The 17843-nt window shown below is 43.0% G+C and overlaps 1 protein-coding gene across 5 annotated transcripts in view; it reads right to left on the bottom strand.

Annotated features, from left to right (window-relative positions):
* The window catches only part of aff2 (AF4/FMR2 family, member 2), a 685599-nt gene that overhangs the window by 229784 nt on the left and 437972 nt on the right, over positions 1-17843 (bottom strand). For all 5 annotated transcript variants that reach the window (XM_073057781.1, XM_073057783.1, XM_073057782.1 and 2 more), the window contains 2 exons: positions 12385-12421; positions 12083-12134 (listed from right to left, as the gene is read on the bottom strand). In XM_073057781.1, coding sequence (XP_072913882.1) covers positions 12083-12134; positions 12385-12421 — 89 coding nt within the window. The remainder of the gene's footprint in view (positions 1-12082; positions 12135-12384; positions 12422-17843) is intronic.

Here is a 17843-nt window from a genome sequence, read left to right as displayed (position 1 = left end):
AGAATGGCCAGACTGGTTCAAGCTGACAGGAAGGTGACAGTAACAGAAATAACTACACTTTACAACAGTGCTTTGCAGAACATCTCTGAATGCACAACAGGTTGAACCTTGAAGTGGATGGGCTACAGCAGCAGAAGATCATGAACACACACTCAATGGCCATTTTATTAGGTACAGGAGGTATCAAATATAATGGCCACTGAGTATATTATAAACATGAGGAAGTCTGCAGATGCAGGAAATCCAGAGCAACATGCACAAAATGCCGGATGAACTCAGCAGGTCAGGCTGCATCTACGGAATGAATAAACAGTTGACGTTTCAGACTGAGACACTTCTGGCGGTGCGACTCAGGTTGCAGTGGCCTCTCCGGAGCTGATATCTGTTACGTTAAGCGGGGGTGCCGTGCACAATCCTAATCTGATGAAAAACGGACATGGGAGCACGGAGGGACATCTGAAAGTCTCCAGGAAGGCCTTCTTCGTTGCTGCTGCTGTTGTGAGGTCCGGGTCTCTGCTGAGAAGAACAGGCCCCCAGTCCTCAGGGTCGTGTTGCCAGTGGCCATTGGCGGAGGCGTCGTAGTGCGCTCGGCAGAGGATGGTGCTCAGAGAGGCTGTGCAAGAGAGGATGGTCGGAGGCTCGGCGGTTCGATGGACTCGGAGTCCGATGCGGTTGGTGCACTTTCACTGTGCGCTGTGTCTGCGAGGCTGAGTCTGGCGGCGCCTTGGAAGTCCATAGCGAGGGTATTCCCTTCTGCCGCCGGCGTGGGATGGCGAGTCTATCGGGACCCTGAGGACTTGTGGAAACTGTGTGGTGGTTTCTTTCGAACTTATAGTCTTTTCATTTCTTTGGGCAATTTTTTACTGTGGCTCTGTTTTTTATCAATTATGCTATTGTTTGCACTGTTGTAACTATATGTTGTTAACTATGTGGTTTTGTGCAGGTCTTGTAGCTTTAGTTTTTGGTTTGTTGGGTGGTAGAGTTGGTCTCCTGACTTGGTGTGTCTGGGTAGTCTTGTTTTGTCTGGTGGGTTTGGAGCTCCTTTCCGGGGAACGCGCTAAGACAGTAGCGCGATATTAATACACAGCAGCCTCTCCGGACTCTGGATTTGGGGATTACCAAGCGTTATGTGGATTTTCTGTTGTAGTCTGTTTTGTCATGCGCTTTTACGATATCATTCTGGAGGAACGTTGTCTCATTTTTTAATTGCATTGCATTTGTGGTTTCTAAATGACAATAAACTGAAATTGAATTCAATCCAATTCAAATTCTTCAGGACTGAGAAGGAAGGGGGAAGACAGCAGAATAAAAAGGTGGGGGCAGGGGAAGCAGGCTAGCTATAAGGTGATAGGTGAAGCCAGGCTGATCAGGAAAGCCAAGGGCTAGAGAAGAAGGAATCTGATCGGAGAGGAGAGTGGACCATGGGAGAAGGGAAGGAGGAGGGGAGCCAGGGAAAAATGATAGACAGGCGAGAAGAGGTAAAAGGTCAGAGTGGGCAATAGGGGAAGAGGGGAAGGGGGAACTATTTTTTAACCAGAAGGAGAAATCAATATTCATGCCATCAGGTTGGAGGCTGAGTGTATTTATGCATTTCTGTGTGTGTTTGTTCCTTGGGTAGATGAACAGACAGATACCTAATTCAGGTCTGGTATTAGTAAAAGTTCTATTTCTGAAGAGTTGAGTTAATATTATTGAGCTATTTGTAACAGGGTCATGGAATTCATAGTTACATAACCAAAATGTGAAGGAGGTGGCGAGGTACTACATTCACCAGACACATAACACAATGGAAAAGCGGCTTTCTGTCTAACAAGATACTGTGATGTTCATTGACAGCCCAGTGTCAAACTAATGTACTGGACGAGTGAAAAAACCATGGCAGGGCTCACATGAAATCAAGGTACAACAGTAGAGGCTGGAATCAGAATCAGAATCATGTTTATTATCACTGACAAATGTCGTGAAATTTGTTGTTTTACAGCAGCAGTACAGTGCAAGAGATAAAAATTACTAGAGATTACAATAAGAAATATATAAAAATAAATAGCTGTGAAAAGAGAACAAAGCAATGAGGTTGTATTCATGAGTTCAATGATTGTTCAGAAATCTGATAGCAGAGGGAAAAAAGAAGTTCCTAAAACGTTGAGAGTCCTGTACCTCTTCTTTGATGGTAGCATTGAGAAGAGGGCATTTCCTGGGTGATAATGATGGATGCCACTATTTTTGAATCTTTACTTTTTGAAGGTGCCCTGGATGCTGGGGAGGCTCGTGCCCACGGTGGAGCTGGCTGAGTTTACAACTTTCTGCAGCTTTCATCGATCCTATGCAGTGGTCCCTCCATACCAGACAGTGATACAATCAGTCCAAGTGCTCTCCAGAGTACGTCTGTAGAAATATGCTACAAAAAAATCAGATCTCCCTCTTCGCAGTATTACCGTCAAGAAGGAGGTACAGGAGCTTGAAGACACACACTCAAAATTTTAGGAACATCTTCTTACTCCCTGCCATCAGATTTCTGAATGGTCCATGAACCTCACTAGCTTGATCTCTTTTTGCATGGTCTGCCTGTCTGTCCGTGTGTCTATCTATCTATATATCTATTTATTTTTATTTATGGAAACTTATAGAATTTTTAATGAATTGCAGTGTACTGCTGCTGCAAAACAAGATATTTCACAACATGTCACAGATAGGGGGCCACGTTAATGTAGCAAATATCACGATGCTATTACAGCTAGGAGCTTTGGAGTTCAGAGTTCAATTCTGTCACCATCTGTACAAGAGTCTGTGACTATATGTGTTCCTCCGGGTGCTCTACTTCCCTCCCACAGTCCAAAGACATACTGGTTAGTAGGCTACTTGGTCATTGTAAACTGCCTGTGATTAGTTAGTGTTAAATAGGTGGGTTGCTGGGTAGCACAGCTCATTGGGCCAGAAAGGCCTGTTCTGTTATGTATCTCTAAATAAGAATAAAAATAAAGTTTCTGGTTTTTATTTAACTGGAGGAACTCATTGCATCAAGCAGTATCTGTGGGGGAGGAATTGTGGACGTTTTGGGTTGACAATTCCTTTCCCACAACAGCTGCTTCTTGACTCACTGAGTTTCTCCAGTAGACCGTTTGTTGCTCACAGACACAAGATATTCTGCAAATGCTGGATATCTTCAGCAAAACCATAAGACTGGAAGACATAGGAGCAGAGTTAAGCCATTCAGCCCATCAAGTCTGGTCTGTTTCTATCATGGCTGATTTATTATCCCTCTCAATCCCATTCTCCTGCCTTTTCCCTGTAATCTTTGACACCCATACTAATCAAGAACCTATTAACCCCTGCTTTAAATATACCCAATGACTTGATCTCCACAATGAATTTCACAGATTCACAATCTTCTGGCTAAAGAAATTCCTCCTTCTCTCCATTCTAAATGGACATCCTATTGTGAGGCTATACCCTCTGGTCCTAGAATCCCCCACTATAGAAAACATCTCCACATCCACTCTATCATTCAACATTCAATAGGTTTCAATAAGGCCCTACTCATTCTTCTAAACTCCAGCAAGTGCTGTCCCAGAGCCATCAAACATTCCATGAAGAACACAACAATAATAAATCACGATAAATATAGATACATTAGATAAATGTACACAGATTGATTGCATGTTAATAAAGTGACATGTCTGTCAATAAGGTGACTCTGATAGCAAATGATAAAGACGTGGCGGTTGGAGGTGCGGAGAGTTGATCAGCCTTGCTGCTTGAGGAAAGTAACATATTGAGTTTGATGGTTCTGGCATGGATGCTATGTAGCCTCCTCCCTGATGGGTGTGGGACAACCAGTCCATGAGCGGGGTGCATGGGATTCCTCATGATATTGGTGGGGTTTTTCTGACACCTTTCTGTATATACATCCTTGATGGTGGGTAGGTTGGTGCCAGTGATGCTTTGGGCAGTTTTGAGTACCTGTGGTAAAGCCTGCATGTCTGCCACAGATCAGCTTCTGTACCGTGCAGTCACGTAGCACGTTAGGATTTTCTCTATGCACATTTGTAGAGTGATGTGAGTATACAGGAAAGATGTACATAAAGTTGAAAGAGTACAGACAAAATTTACAAAGAGGCCGCTGGGTCTGGAGGACGTGAGTTATAAGGGAAGATTCAATAGGTCAGGACTCTATTCCTTAGAATGTAGAAGATTGAGAGGAGATTTGATAGAGATAGACAAAATGATGAGGGATATAGACTGGGTAAATGCAAGCAAACTTTTTCCATTGAGGATGGGTAGGACTACAACCAGAGGAGATGGGTTAAGGATGAAAGGTGAAAAGTTTAAGGGAAACTTGAGGCGAAACTTCTTCACTAGAGGCTCATGAGAGTGTGGAACGAGGCTACCAGCGCAAGTGGTGCATGCAAGCTCGATTTCAATACTTAAGGGCAGTTTGGACAGGTACATGGATGGTAGAGGTATGGAGGGCTATGGTCCTGGTGCAAGTTGATGAGAATAGGCAGTTTAAATGGTTTCAGTATGGATTAGATGAACTGAAGGGCCTGTTTCTGTGCTGTGGTTCTCTATGATTCGATAGGTGTGCACAGTCGAGCTCTCCATGAATTACATACAGAAAAACTCATACCAAAAGCAGCAGCAACTTCTACTGACAAAAGCAGGATTACTTTCCCAGTGGAATAAGGTGCACAGAATTAAATTATAAAATATAAATTCTGTGCATAAGATTAGATCCAGCAAATACAGAAGAGTGATCACTGAATGTGATTCATTTCCACTCTGCCTGGGAGTCATTGTATTACCACGCAAAACCAGGAGATTGCTCGTAACAGTCCTGGCACAATCAGGTCCCAGTCTAATTAAAATAACAATGGTGGTGACAGATGGAATAAGTCTGCCTGGAATTTTTATAACCTTTGTTTGAATGAGCTCAACAGCCAATATAGATCTTCATAAAAAAATTCTCATTTTCAAAGCCGTTCAAATCAAAGTTTATTGTTATGGCTTTTCTTGCTTTGTTCGCTGTCATCAAAGCTATTCTGGGTGCAGTTTGCTTTATAAAAAAGACAAGTAATCATGTGTATAGTAATTCTGTTTGGAAAAAAGAAATTACTGATTATGGTCTGGTTTTTGTGCAGAGGCTTGATGTACTGTTTGATTGAAGCAAGTGCAGCTCTATTGTATTGAAGAGTGTATCTCTGAGTGTCTCTCAATGGCATCTCATGCATCTCACACCTGCGATGCCAAAGGAGGAGATATTAAGACCATAAGACTGTAAGGTTGGTGTTCGTCTTCACGCCTTGACGGAAATCTTGACGTTTCTTTAGCATTTGTCTGTTTTTCCCGAGGCCGGGTTGCTGGCTCAACGCTTGACCCAGATGGAAAGTGTGCAAGGAGTCAGCCGGACTTCATACCAGGACCATTCTCCTCAAATTCCAGTCCAGAGAGGCTGCTGCGTATTAATATCGCGCTACCAACTTAGCGCGTTCCCCGGAAAGGAGCTCCAAACCCACCAGACAAATCAAGACTACCCAGCCACACCAAGTCAGGAGACCAACTCTACCACCCAACAAACCAAAAACTAAAGCTGCAAGACCTACGTAAAACCACGTAGTTACATATATAGTTAACATATAGTTACAACAGTGCAGACAATACCATAATTGATAAAAAAAAACAGACCATGGTCGCAGTAAAAATAGTCCAAAGATGTTAAAAGACTATAAGTTCGAAAGAAACCACCACACAGTTTCCACAAGTCCTCAGGGTCCTGATAGACTCGTTATCCCATGCAGGCGGCAGAAGGGAATACCCCCACTATGGACTTCCACGGCGCCGCTGGACTCAGCCTCGCAGACGCAGCACACAGTGAAAGCGCCCCGACCGCAGCGGACTCCAAGTCAGTCAAATCTCTGACCATCCCCATCGGCACAGCCTCTCTGAGCATCATCCTCTGCCCAGCACACTGTGACGCTCCCGCCAATGGCCACCAGCAATGCGACCCCGAGGAATAGACCCCGAGGGGGCCTATTCTTCTCAGCAGAGACCCAGACCTCACAACAGCAGAAGCAAAGCAGAAGGCCTTCCTGGAGATTTCCAGATTTTCCTCCGTGCTCCCATGTCCATTTTTCATCAGATTAGGATTGTGCACGGCACCCCGCTTGACAAATAACAGATATCAGCTCCGGAGAGGCCACTGCAAACTGCGTCGTGCCGCCATCTTGCTGACCCTGTCTATCCAACCGACTGAAGAAGTTCCTCCCCATCTCCGTTCCAAAATGATGTGCCTCAATTCTGATGCTGTGTCCACCAGTCACAGACTCCCCCCACCATGGGAATCACCTTCTTGAAATCGACTGTCAAGGCATTTCAACATTCGATATGTATCAATAAGATCTGCCCTCATTCTTTGGATTTTAGAAGGGCTGGCTGTATCACACAGTTATCTTGAGCTTAGGAGAGGTATATTATAGAGGGTACAGAGGATAGCCACTCAGTTGAAGACACAAGAAATTCCAGATTTACTCTGTTGAAGCCTCTCAGTCCAAAACATCAACTGTTTATTCCTCCCCATAGGTGCTGAGTTCCTCCCATATATTGTGGTTGCTGTTCTGGGTTTTCAGCATCTGCAGAATATCGTGTGTGTTGTTTGAATTTCCAGCATCTGCAGATTTCCTCATGTTTGCTCTTTAAATTCACCACTGCGAAGCCTCTGCCAGTGATGCCTACACTGAAGAAGTTTAAATCTTCTCTTTGACGGGAGTTCAGTGAAACCGTCTCTCGCTGCTCCCCATCTATAATTCCTTCGGCCCTTCAACTTTTCACTTTCGCCAATCACCTTTCCAGCTCTTAGCTTCATCCCACCCCCTCCGGTCTACTCCTATCATTTCGCAGTTCCCCCTCCCCCCTCTACTTTCAAATCTCTTACTATCTTTCCTTTCGGTTAGTCCTGACGAAGGGTCTCGGCCCGAAACATCGACATCGCTTCTCCCTATAGATGCTGCCTAGCCTGCTGTGTTCTACCAGCATTTTGTGTGTGTTGTTTGTGTTTAAGACTGCAGTTCTGTATCTGGGTTGTGAATCTGTGGAATTCATTGTCAAGAGGGCTTTGGAGGCTAAATCACTGGATATATTTAAAGTGGAAGTTAATAGGTTCTTGATTAGTAAGGGTGTCAAAGGTTATGGTGAGAAAGCAGGTGAATGGTGTTGAGAGTGATAATACATCAGCCATGATGGAATGGTAGAACAGATGTAATAGGCCAAATGGCCTCATCCCCCTATGTCTTTTGATCTTAAAGTGCCCCCTTGTGTATCTTATTAATCTTTTTCTCTTTTCTCTTGTCGGCCTTACAGGTCATTCTCTCTTGGCTATCCATCAAGTTCCCCTTGGTTCTTCTGCCATGAATTTAAACTCACAGATAAATTATCAATCTACCATCACCTTTTGGAGATGTAGAAGGAAAATAGGCCATCTGTCAGAAACTCATACCATGGAGTTTGCGAGGGTGCAATTACTCAGGTTACAAACCACAATTATGTAACACCAATAACCTCAATCCAGACAACATTTGAAACTATTCCACATAAAGAGATAATTAGGAAAGGTGACCAAATAACCTGATGAAAGAAGACTTTGAGGAGCTTCTTAAAATTGGTTTGAGTTGTGGAAAGACAGAGAGGTTTACGAAGAAAATTCCAGAGGTTAAGATCTTGGCAGCTGCAAGCAAGATGGAGAGAATATCAAGTGTGACAGTGGAAAAGTGTGCATGGAACCTGAGGAGATAACAGAGGTACTTAAAGAATACTTTGCTTCAGTATTCACCTTGGAAAAGGATCTTGGCAATTGTAGGGATGACTTACAGCGTACTAAAAAGAGTGAGCAAGTAGATAATTAAGAAAGAGGATGTGCTGGAGCTTTTGGAAAGCATCAAGTTGGATAAGTCACCAGGACCAGATGAGATGTACCACAGGCTACTGTGGGAGGTGAGGGAGGAGATTGCTGAGCCTCTGGCGATGATCTTTGCATCATCAAAAGGGACGAGAGAGGTTCCGGAGGATTGGAAGGTTGCGGATGTTGTTCCCTTATTCAAGAAAGGGAGTAGAGATAACCCAGGAAATTATAGACTTACTTCAGTGGTTGGTAAGTTGATGGAGAAGATCCTGAGAGGCAGGATTTATGAACATTTGGTGAGACATAATATGATTAGGAATAGTCAGCATGTCTTTGTCAAAGGCAGGCTATGCCTTATGAGCCAGATTGAATTTTTTGAGGATGTGACTAAACACATTGATGAAGGTAGAGCAGTAGATGTAGTGTTATGGATTTCAGCAAGGCATTTGATAAAGTACCCCATGAAAGGCTTATTGAGAAAGTAAGGAGGCATGGGATCCAGGGGGACATTGCTTTGTGGATCCAGAACTGACTTGCCCACAAAAGGCAAAGAGTGGTTGTAGATTAGTCACATTCTGCATGGAGGCTGGTGACCAGTGGTATGCCTCAGGGATCTGTTCTGGGATCCCTACTCTTTATGATTATTATAAATGACCTGGATAAGGAAGTGGAGGGATGGGTTAATAAACAAAGATTGGGGGTGTTGTGGATAGTGTGGAGTGCTGTCAGAGGTTACAGTGGGGCACTGATAAGATGCAAAACTGGGCTGAGAAGTGGCAGATGGAGTTCAACCCAGATAAGTGTGAAGTGGTTCATTTTGGTAGGTCAAATATGATGGCAGAATATAGTATTAATGGTAAGACTCTTGGCAGTGTGAAGGATCAGAGGGATCTTGGGGTCCAAGCTCATAGGACACTCAAAGCTGCTGCACAGGTTGACCCTGTGGTTAAGACGGTATATGGTGCATTGGCCTTCATCATTTGTCATACTAAATTTAAGAGCCAAGCCGTAATGTTACAGCTGGATAGATACATTGAGCTTAGAAAAATAGAGGGCTATGGGTATCCTTGGGTAGCTTCTAAGGTAAGGAAATGTTCGGCACACTTTGTGTGCTGAAGGTGTACGTTTTTTGCTGTAGGTTTTCTGTTTTTCTATGACAGTAGTGTAGCATCAAAATAGGAGGTATGAAGGAGGCACTGTTCCCTCTCGTAACTGAAACGCTCCCATGCAGAAAGCCTTTGTTGCTGTGCAGCTGGAATCTTTATTTTATATATTGTTAATATAATTTTGAAGTTACATTAATACAATTATGAAATCTATGTTAATATAGAGTAATTGAGAAATACTCTGTAATTATGTATTAATGAATATAATCCATAAATTTTCTAAATAATAAACATACCAAACCTTTACTTTGAAACATTTTAGAGCTTCAACATATTTACATTGGTAGTGCTTCATGTTACACCATTTAGACAAATCGTAACAGTATACACAGAATGGAGGTTAGTAAACCGCCAGTCTGCTGAATGCTGTTGTTGTCTAAGTTTTAAAGTTTATGCAACATGTAAGATTTTCTTTGTGGTATTGTCTTTCATGATATCCTTCAATTAATAAATACAATCAGAACTATGTGATTTTTCAGTTTTCATTCTCAATAGTTATAGTATGCATATTACAGAATTCTTTTTTAGAGTACTGTGCAGTTTTCAGGCCAGGTAAAAATTTCTTGCTCAAAAAACTGGATGATGCACAACGCATTGCACAGTGGATAATGAGAGGCATTGGTCATGTGGATAGTCAGAGGCTTTTTCCCAGGGCTAAAATGTTTCCATAAGAGGACACAGGTTTAAGGATCTGGGGAGTAGGTACAGAGGAGATGTCAGGGATAAGTTTTTTTACACAGAGAGTGGTGAGTGCATGGAATGGGCTGCCGGCAACGGGGTGGAGGCGGATAAAATAGGGTCTTTTAAGAGACTTTTGGATAGGTACATGGAGCTTAGTAAAATAGAAGGCTATGGGTAAGTCTAGTAATTTCTAAGGTAAGGTCATGTTCGGCACAACTTTGTGGGCTGAAGGGCCTGTATTGTGCTGTAGGTTTTCTATGTTCCTGTGTTTCTATGTAAAGCAATGCTTGGTCTGTGCAGATGCAAAAGAATATTAGAAGGAACATTGGCAGGAGGCAAGAACTGGCATCAGATATCGCCTGGATTCAAGAAGTCTTAAAAAAACTTAACACCAACCCAGACAGATTTCATTTGATTGCTGAACTCAAGTTTTCCACTGCTTCAATGCAACGTAATCCTGAAAACGAGTTTCACTATGTTTTAAATAGAATTACCACTGGTATTATTTTGTGGGTGGAGGATGGAGATATGTTTCCACCAAAAGATGTATAAGATGCTCCTTCCCTTCGCTAGTCTGCAAGTTATACTTAACCAAGGTATAGTGTGGGTGTAAGTGTGTGTGTGTGTGTGTGTGTGTGTGTGTGTGTGTGTGTGTGTGTGTGTGTGTGTGTGTGTGTGTGTGTGTGTGTGTGTGTGTGTGAGAGAGAGAGAGAAAGAGAGTGAGTGTGAGAGAGAGAGAGGGAGAGTTTGGATTGCTTTGTGGTGTATTGGTGTGTGAACTGTGGTTGTAAGTCCTTACGGGTGGCTGCATGTGTGCGTGGGGAGGGGTGGGGCATGGTGTGGGGATTGAGATCACTTGACATTATTAAACTAGAGCAGTGTCTGAAGTGGTTCTTAAACTTCTCAAGAGGATCAGTGGAGAAATGCAGAGCAACATCTTCCACTTAAGCAAAATAGTCATTCATAAATCCAGTCAGAACTTAGGAGAAACATCCTTTTCTCCAAGAGAATAGTGAGAATGTAGAATCACCCCTGTATCTAGTTGAGGGAAAGAAGAATACGTCTAAGGCAGAAGTGGCCAACCTGGGGTCCATGGACCCCTTGCTTAATCAAATCAAGTCAAGTCACTTTTATTGTCATTTTGACCATAACTGCTGGTAGAGTACATAGTAAAAATGAGACAACGTTTTTCAGGACCATGGTGTTACATGACATGGTACAAAAACTAGACTGAACTACGTAAAAAACAACACAGAAAAAAAACTACACTAGACTACAGACCTACCCAGGACTGCAAAGTGCACAAAACAATGCAGGCATTACAATAAATAATAAACAAGCCAATTGGCACAGTAGAGGGCAGTAAGTTGGCGTCAGTCCAGGTTCTGGGTATTGAGGAGTCTGATAGCTTGGGGGAAGAAACTGTTACATAGTCTGCTCGTGAGAGCCTGAATGCTTCGGTACCTTTTCCCAGACGGCAGGAGGGAGAAGAGTTTGTATGAGGGGTGTGTGGGGTCCGTAATGACCCCGATGATCTTCTCAGCTGACCTCACTATCTGCTGCAGGGTCTTGCGATCCGAGATGGTGCAATTTCTAAACCAGGCAGTGATGCAGCTGCTCAGGATGCTCTCAATACAACCCCTGTAGAATGTGATGAGGATGGGGGGTGGGAGATGGACTTTCCTCAGCCTTCGCAGAAAGTAGAGCCGCTGGGCTTTCTTTGCTATGGAGCTGGTGTTGAGGGACCAGGATATTGTTACATGGCATAAAAAAGGTTAGAAACCACTGGTGTGGGGGGACTGGAAGGATTATTGTGGTTGAAAGGTAAGAGGAAGAAGACGGGGGTAGGGTTAGTATGAACACCTTGTGAAAACTGCTTGTCATACTTTGAGCTTTGGCCTGTATGTCAGGTACCCAAACACCAGAGTTCAGCCAATATTCTTCTGTAAACACAAGAAGACACAATTTTAAGGTGCTTGGAAGTAGGTACAGAGGAGATGTCAGGGGTAAGTTTTTTACGCAGAGAGTGGTGAGTGTGTGGAATGGGCTGCCGGCGACTGTGGTGGAGGCAGATACAATAGGGTCTTTTAACAGACTCCTGGATAGGTACATGGAGCTCAGAAAAATAGAGGGCTATGGGTAACCCGAGTTAATTTCTAAAGTAAGTACATGTTTGGCACAGTTCTAAACTTGAAAGGGAAAAAAAAGAATTCTTGGGTCAGGATCACAAGCCAAAGTCAATCACTGAAGTCTTGAGAGCCTTCAACACATTTCACCCAGCTTAGATTACAGACAAAACGAGTGAGATTTTTTAATTTAAAAGAACCAGCCCAGTGGTACTCACGATTTTTGTGGCGCTGACTTGGTTGGAGGTTTCCCTTGAACATCACACCGCTCTGTAAAGGACCAAACGTAAAGAGTGTCAGGTCTGTAGTTGTTTTACCCAGAACCTGTCTACAGCTGTTGTTACAGCCCTTGAAATTCTACTGTTAACATGCTGTGACAGATAATTCCTCATCATAGGCAAATGATCCTTCCATCATCAGAAAACCAGCACCATGCAATTAACATTCCAACGTTAAGTTTAATTACAGGCAAAACATTAAATGGCTTTCAAAGGAAAAATGACAGTAAAGGGTGACCTACTTTGTCCATTGTACCCAGAGGTTAGATGCTGAGAATCCTATAAAATAAAGAACAGGAGGTACATTAGAGCATGCTCCCTAACCACTACAGTGCAAGCCAAGAAGAATGTATTCACTTAGATTCAATACATTGAAATTGCAGAAATTAATGACTGATAATACAAAAGCAATTAAGCAGAATACAATGGCATTGTGTTGGAGTGTTTGTGTTGGATAATTAGCTGGACGAGTTAGAACTAAACACACAATTTGAACAGAATGGGAAAAAGATCAGGTTGATAAAATATTGCTGATGAAAGAATCACATTTTATGTCTTCCTAACAATGTCTCTCTGTAGTATTTAATGCAGTGCCTATCACTACAAAGGGCAGGCTGTCTTGTGCGTTATCCAAAGGAATTCCATAGTCCTGTTTGTATGGTGACAAATGGAAGTCTCATATATCCTGGTCAAAAATCCAAATTAAATGAAAGAAGGGGCCAAATTAGACTCAGAAATGAAGCAACACACACACAAAGCTGGAGGTTAGGCAGCATCTATGGAGAGGACTAAATAGTCAGTGTTTTGGGCTGACACTATTTACCTGGATTTAGCAATTAAGTGTTGGCTTAAATCAGGGAGAGAGTTCACGGGCAGAATTGTTGCTCATACCAATTCAGAAATGAGCAGGAATTCCGCTGGGAGAGATGCAACCAAATATCCCATACACTTGATACCCTTTCATATTCATTAGAGACATGGAAAATTACAACACAGAAAAAGGCTCTTTAGCCCATCTAGTCCGTGCTAAACCATTTAAACTACCTACTCCTATCAACATGCACCAGGACCACAGCCCTCAATACCCCTACCATCCATAAACCTATCAAAATTTCTATTAAACGTCGTCGTCAATTTTCTCTGTACTCTTTTAAGCTTATTTATACCTTTCCTGTAGGAAAGTGATCAAGACTACACACAATACTCCAAATTAGGCCTCACCAATGTCTTATACAACTTCAACATCACATCTCATCTTCTGTACTCATGTCTTTGATTTATGAAGGCCAACATGCCAAGAGCTTTCTTTATGACCCCATCTACCTGTGACGCCACTTTCAATGAATTATGGACCTGCATTTACAGATCCTTTTGTTCCATCGCACTCCTCTGTGCCTGACCATTCACTGTGTGAACTGTACCATCTGCAGTAAGCTGTGGATGCTCTTCTGAAGTACTCAAACACATCGATCTCAGTGCGATGCTGTCCAGACAGCTGAAAAGGCCACTGGCTATCGTTTACCATCACTAAATGAATTGCACGTATCCAAGACAAGAAAGTGGACAGGAAAAGTGAACCATACCCACCCAGCAAACTGCCTTTTCCAAAAGCTTCCTTAGGGCTATTAAAAATAGAAACACAGAAAACATACAGCACAATACAAGCCCTTCAGCCCACAAAGCTGTGCCGAACACGTCCCTACCTTACACTACCTAGGCTTTATCTATAGCCCTCTATTCTTCTAAGCTCCACGTAGCCATCCAGAAGTCTCTTAAAGACCCTATCGTTTCTGCCTTCACCACCGCCGACGTCAGCCCAATCCACGCACTCACCACTCTCTGCGTAGAAAACTTACCGCTGCGTAAAATACTTCATGTAATTTTAAAAGTTTCTTCCCCCAGGCAGTTAATCTGATCAACCCTTCTATTTAGCCACCACAACCCCCTCTACCACCTTATTAATGCACTGGAAACACCTTAGCCATTTTCTATAATGCTGTTTACAATGGAAATACGTGCTGACATTTATTCACGTATTTATGCACATTATATTCAATATCCATACTTTAATCTCTAACTTACTTTATATAATTATTTATTATTTACAATGGTTGAACATTGTTTCTGGTTGCATGTCCTGTCAACACACCACAGCAAATTCCTAATATGCATAAATATATGTGGTGAATAAAGTTGATCCTTGTTCCTTGATACTGTTCAAAGAATGGAAAGACATGACCCATGAAACTGCCCAGGAGGGAAAGTTGACACATAGTAGGCCTCATCAGATGATTGAATACCTATGCCAGGGCATGGCAGAGTAACAGCTTGCACAAAGCTTTACAGCATCTCTGATTGGGGTTGAGTTCCCATCACTGTCTGTCAAAAGTTTGTATGCTTTCCCCATGAAAACGTAGGTTTCCTCCAGGTGCTCTGGTTTCCTCCCACATTCCAAAGAGGTGCTGTCCTGGTACGTTCTGGGCACCGAAGCATGGTGACACTTGCAGGCTGGCCCCAGCAGATCCCTGAACTGTGTGAGTCACTGATGCAAACAATGCATTTCACTATCTGGTTTGATGTTTGTGTGACAAATAAAGCTAATCTTTCTTTATCTTCCAATGTTCCTGCTTGATGATAAAACACCAAGGGGTTTGGCAAAGGAGAAAACGCTGGAGGAAAATTCATCATTTCATAACGTACAAAGATATGTTTATATCAAATCTTAGCCAAGCCAAGAGACACTCACCGTGGCTAAATGGGTAATGTGCTGTATTTGGTACATCTGTACAGCACCAAGTGAATGGAGCTGCTATGATTCAGAAGGACGTCAACATAAGGTCCTGTATCTGCCATCAAGTGGATATAAACAAACCCATTATAAAGGGCAAGGGCACTCTTTGTCGTGACCTGACCAATATTTACTCCTCAAACAATATCAGTGGAAGTAGATTGTACTGATGCCTCGTCTGATTGCTGTTTCTGGAGGATGCTATGGGGAAAAATGGCTGCCAAATTTCCCACATTACATCAGCCACTGCACTTTAAGAGGTGGTTTATTGACTGTAAAGTTGCTCCAGGGCAGCATGGGGTTATGAAATGAGTTATTAATGCAACTCTTTCTTTCAATCTCAAAGCATTACAGATACAACGAGTTACCTGGGGTGCCGTGACTGTGCAGTTAAATTACCAGCCACAGCGCAACTACAGAAGATGCAATGTGGATGACAGCCAACTCTCCAGCGTGCTCCGTGCATCTGTGAGGTCTCAGTGCTCTGGACCAGAATTCCAATTTCCTACCTTTGCCGCATTTTCGTTTCTACATACAGTACACCCAACAAGAACAAAAAGTCTATCTTCTTCTGCCTTCATTACTCCACTTGACAAAGGAACCAACATCATTTTAAAGATTGAAGATTAGCTTTATCTGTCGCATGTATATCAAAAGCATACAGTGAGTAATGCATTCAAAATGCTGGAGGAACTCAGTCGGTCAGCCAGCATCTATTAAACGGTCGATGTTTCAGGCCAAGACCCTTCATGAGAGCTGGAAAGGATGGGAGAAGAAGACAGAGTAAGAAGATGGTGGGAGGGGAACGAGTACAAGCTAGAAGGTGATAGGTGAAGCCAGGTGGGTGGAGGAGGGTGGATGAAGTAAGAAGCTGGGAGGTGATTAGTGGAAAAAGTAAAGGGCTACTGAAGAACGAATCTGATAGGAGAAGAGAGTGGACTACGAAAGAAGGGGAAAGGGGAGGGACACCATGGGGAGGTGATAGCAGGTAAGGAGAAGGGGTAAGTATGGAGTAAGAGTGGGGAATGGAAGAAGGAAAGGGAGGGGGAAACATTACCAGAATTTAGAGAAAATGATGTTCATGCCATCAAGCTGAAGGCTATCCAGGCGGAATATGAGGTATTGCTCCTCCAACCAGAATGGGCTTATCACGGTAGTAGAGGAGGCCATAAAACAGACAGTGAAATGTGTTGGGGACACATATCTCCACCCAGTACCACCCTAGCTGTGTGTTCCATCTACCTGTCCTGTGTAATGAAAAAAATCCTCACACATTCCCTCTGGGAGAAAGATACAGACTGTCTGCTCTACCTAATTCTCCCAGCACCAACACAACATGACCACAAAAGCTAATCCTTAATGACACATACAACTAATAAAGTGGCCACTGAGTATATGTGTGTGGCCTTCAGCTGACGTACTCCATCCATTTCAAGGTTCAACATATTGTGCAGTCAGAGACGCTCTTCTGCACACCAATATTGTAACGTGAGGTCATTTGAGCTACTGTTGCCTTCCTGTCAGCTTGAACCATGCTAGCCATTCTTCTCTGACTTCTCTCATTAACAGGGCATTTTTGCCCACAGAACTGCCTCTCAATGAATGTTTTTTTTTGTTTTTTTGCATCATTCTCTGTAAACTCTAGAGACTGTTGTGCATGAAAATCCCAGCAAATCAACAGTTTCTGAGATACTCAAACCACCTAATGTGGCATGAACAACCATTTCATGATCAAAGTCACTTAGATCATATTTCTTCCCCATTCTGATGTTTGGTCTGCACAACAATTGAACCTTTTGACCACGTCTGCATGCTTTTATGCATTGAGTTGCTGCCACATGATTGGCTGTTTAGATATTTGCATTAAAAAGTTGGTGTAGCTAATAAAGTGGACACTGTGTATGTCTTAGGACTGTGGGAGGAAACTGTGTACCTGGAGAAAATCCATGCTGTCACAGGGAGAATGTACAATCTCCTTACAGACAGTGTCAGGAATTCATTCTCAGTCACTGGTGCTGTAAAGTCTTATTTTAGCTGCTGCGCTGGGGGTGAAGCTTCTTCAACTATATTCCTCTATTTGAATGAGATTATTGTACTTTTTAAATTTTATTTAGAGATACAGTGCAGAATGAGCCCTTCCTACCCAATGAGCCATGCTGGCCAGCAACCCACTTATTTCACCCTAGCCTACTCACAGTACAATTTACAATGACCAATTTAATGTAGGCCCTGTTGAAGGGTCTCGGCCTGAAATGTTGACTGCACTCTTTTCCATAGATGCTGCCTGACCTGCTGAGCTCCTCTCTTCCAGTTCTACTGATTACTGAAACCGGGCAGGGCAGACACACCACCTGCTCAATACTCATAAACGAGGGGCAATTTCTGCCCAGTCTGCCTTAGCTGGGATTGAACGAGATGTTTTCACTGCTGATACAGAGAAACACACACAAAATGCTGGAGGAACTCAGCAGGTCAGGCAGCATCTATGGAAATGAATAGGTAATCGATGTTTCAGGACAAAACTGTTCTTCAGGAGTGAGAAAGAAAGGGGAAGAGGCCAGAATAAAAAGATGGGGAGAGGGGAAGGTGATAGGTGAAGCCAGGTAGATGGGAAAGTTCAAGGGCTGGAAAAGAAGGGATCTGATAGCAGAAGAGAGTGGATCATAGGAGGAAGGAAAAGAGGAGGGGACCCAGGGGGAAGTAATAGCTAGGTGGGAAGAGGTAAAAGGTCAGAGTGGGGAACAGAGGAAGGTATGGAGAAAAATTGTTCACTGGAATTAGAAATCGATATTCATGCTAGTTGGAGGCTACTGTAATGGTTCTACTCTTTTAAATCTTAATTCTGTGTTTTTACAAATTACCTTGCACACCGTAACTGTTGCACGCTTTATTCAGCATTGCTATTTGCTTTAT

This window comes from Hemitrygon akajei, chromosome 10 (genome assembly GCF_048418815.1).
Source record: "Hemitrygon akajei chromosome 10, sHemAka1.3, whole genome shotgun sequence".
NCBI lineage: Eukaryota > Metazoa > Chordata > Chondrichthyes > Myliobatiformes > Dasyatidae > Hemitrygon > Hemitrygon akajei.
The sequence above is the reverse complement of the archived record's forward strand: the minus strand, read 5'-3'. Positions and strand labels throughout refer to the sequence as shown.